Source organism: Galeopterus variegatus, unplaced genomic scaffold, assembly GCF_000696425.1.
Source record: "Galeopterus variegatus unplaced genomic scaffold, G_variegatus-3.0.2 Scaffold43, whole genome shotgun sequence".
Classification (NCBI taxonomy): domain Eukaryota; kingdom Metazoa; phylum Chordata; class Mammalia; order Dermoptera; family Cynocephalidae; genus Galeopterus; species Galeopterus variegatus.
The window spans coordinates 1270367-1271992 of record NW_007726154.1 but is presented as its reverse complement, the minus strand read 5'-3'; the positions used below and the strand labels follow the sequence as shown (position 1 = coordinate 1271992).

At 55.5% G+C, this 1626-nt stretch overlaps 1 protein-coding gene across 1 annotated transcript in view; it reads right to left on the bottom strand.

Moving 5' to 3' along the window:
• Positions 1–1626, bottom strand: part of PEG10 (paternally expressed 10) — an 11419-nt gene extending 9793 nt beyond the window's left edge. Inside the window, 1 exon segment of the mRNA XM_008571722.1 lies at positions 1397–1626. Within this exon segment, the coding sequence (XP_008569944.1) occupies positions 1397–1401 (5 nt within the window). The 5' untranslated portion in view covers positions 1402–1626.

Genomic DNA, 1626 nt, shown 5'->3' with positions numbered 1-1626 from the left:
GGGAGGCGGGGTCTGGGCAGGCCACCTCAGAGGAGGCGGGCTCAGGGAGGCGGGGTCTGGGCAGGCCACCTCAGAGGAGGCGGGCTCAGGGGGAGGCGGGGCCTGAGGAGGCAGGGATAGAAGGCGCGCTCTGGAAAGGCGCGCTGCAGGGCAGGCGCGCTCTGAGTAGGTGCTGGGGGGGAGGAAGGGAGGCGCTAAGCTCGCTCTGAGCAGATACTGCAGAGAAGGCGCGCTAGGATGGGCGGGGCAGGTCTGAGACTGGCTGCTACAAGCGCTGCAGAGTATCTGCATGCCTCTCCCAGGATCCCCCTCCCAAAACCCCTCCCACCAGCCTCCAACAGCCAGATTCATTTCATGCATGAAGAGCAATCACCCCCAGATCCAACCCCCCGCCCCGCCCAACACTCAGCAAACCGACAGTTTCCACAAACTGTTGCTGGTCGCCAATTCGCGCCACCAGGACAACTACACAGCTTCAACCAAGCACAACTAGGTAGGCAGCCCGATCTGCCATCACCAAAAGATTCCCGTTTACACTCATCTCGGCGCCCCTCCACTCTACTGCTATAGCAGGAATTGGTGTGGGCAGAATGTTGAACAATAATTTTTGCCCGGGGCTCCATCTTGTCTAACAGCACCATCACAGAGAACCGTCCTGCAGAAAAATATAGTAGGAGCCATTCTAAAAGGTGAAAGGGTGGGGTCCCCCTCTAAAACAGGGTAATTGTACTTTGCAGCTCACGTCCCTGTACAGCTGGTTTATCTGTAGCGCAAAACAGTCCGCGCGTCACGTACCTTGTAGCTGTTATCACTTTGTACCATATCTTAGGTATAAATTGTTCCGCAGCTCATGTACCTCTGCGGTTCACGTGCCCTGCCGCGCAATGAAGCGCTGTTGTACGGCTAACTATCATTTTTGTTGCTCTCTTGTTATGCTCATTTTTTGCAGCTCAGATTTTGTAGTGTATTTCAAGCACAAATCAGTCTTCGGTCTGCAGCTCTTACATCGCTGCAGTTCATACTGGTTTGTAGCGCATGAAGCGCCCATCAGTCTCCAGCGCATGAAGCGCCAGTTTGCAGCGCATTGAAGCGCCAATTAGTTTGTAGCGTATGTCACTTAGTAGGCAGGTGAAGAGCAAATTGCAAATCGGTCTGTAGCTCATGTCCGTCTGCAGTTCATAACTATCTGCAGCTCATGTCTGTCTACAGCCCGTATCTGGACTTGAGTCGTAGAAATCAGAGCCCTGAAGGCTTGGTTTCTCCACTCTGTTTGGGGGTACAGCCAGTGAAGGCGTGACAAGGTTTGCGCGGAGACATTCTGGGGCGCTACTCCATCTCCCGCAGCTCTGGATAAGAACGGGGAACGAATGTGATCTTAAAAAAAAAACATCCTCACCGCATACTCACCACGCGGGGACTCCTCTGCGAAGACGGGAGGACGGTGTCCCACACCTGAGCCAGGCGAGGGCTCCACTGGGTGCTCGGCAGCCCGGAGTGGCTCCGGACGCGAGCCCGCTCAGTGGACCTTCCGCAAGGCTTGGTGGACCTTCTCCGCTGTTCTCCTCAGGTCGCAGTCAGGTTTCTTCGACACACACCAACCGAAGTTGAAGCGCGTGTACCGTGAGC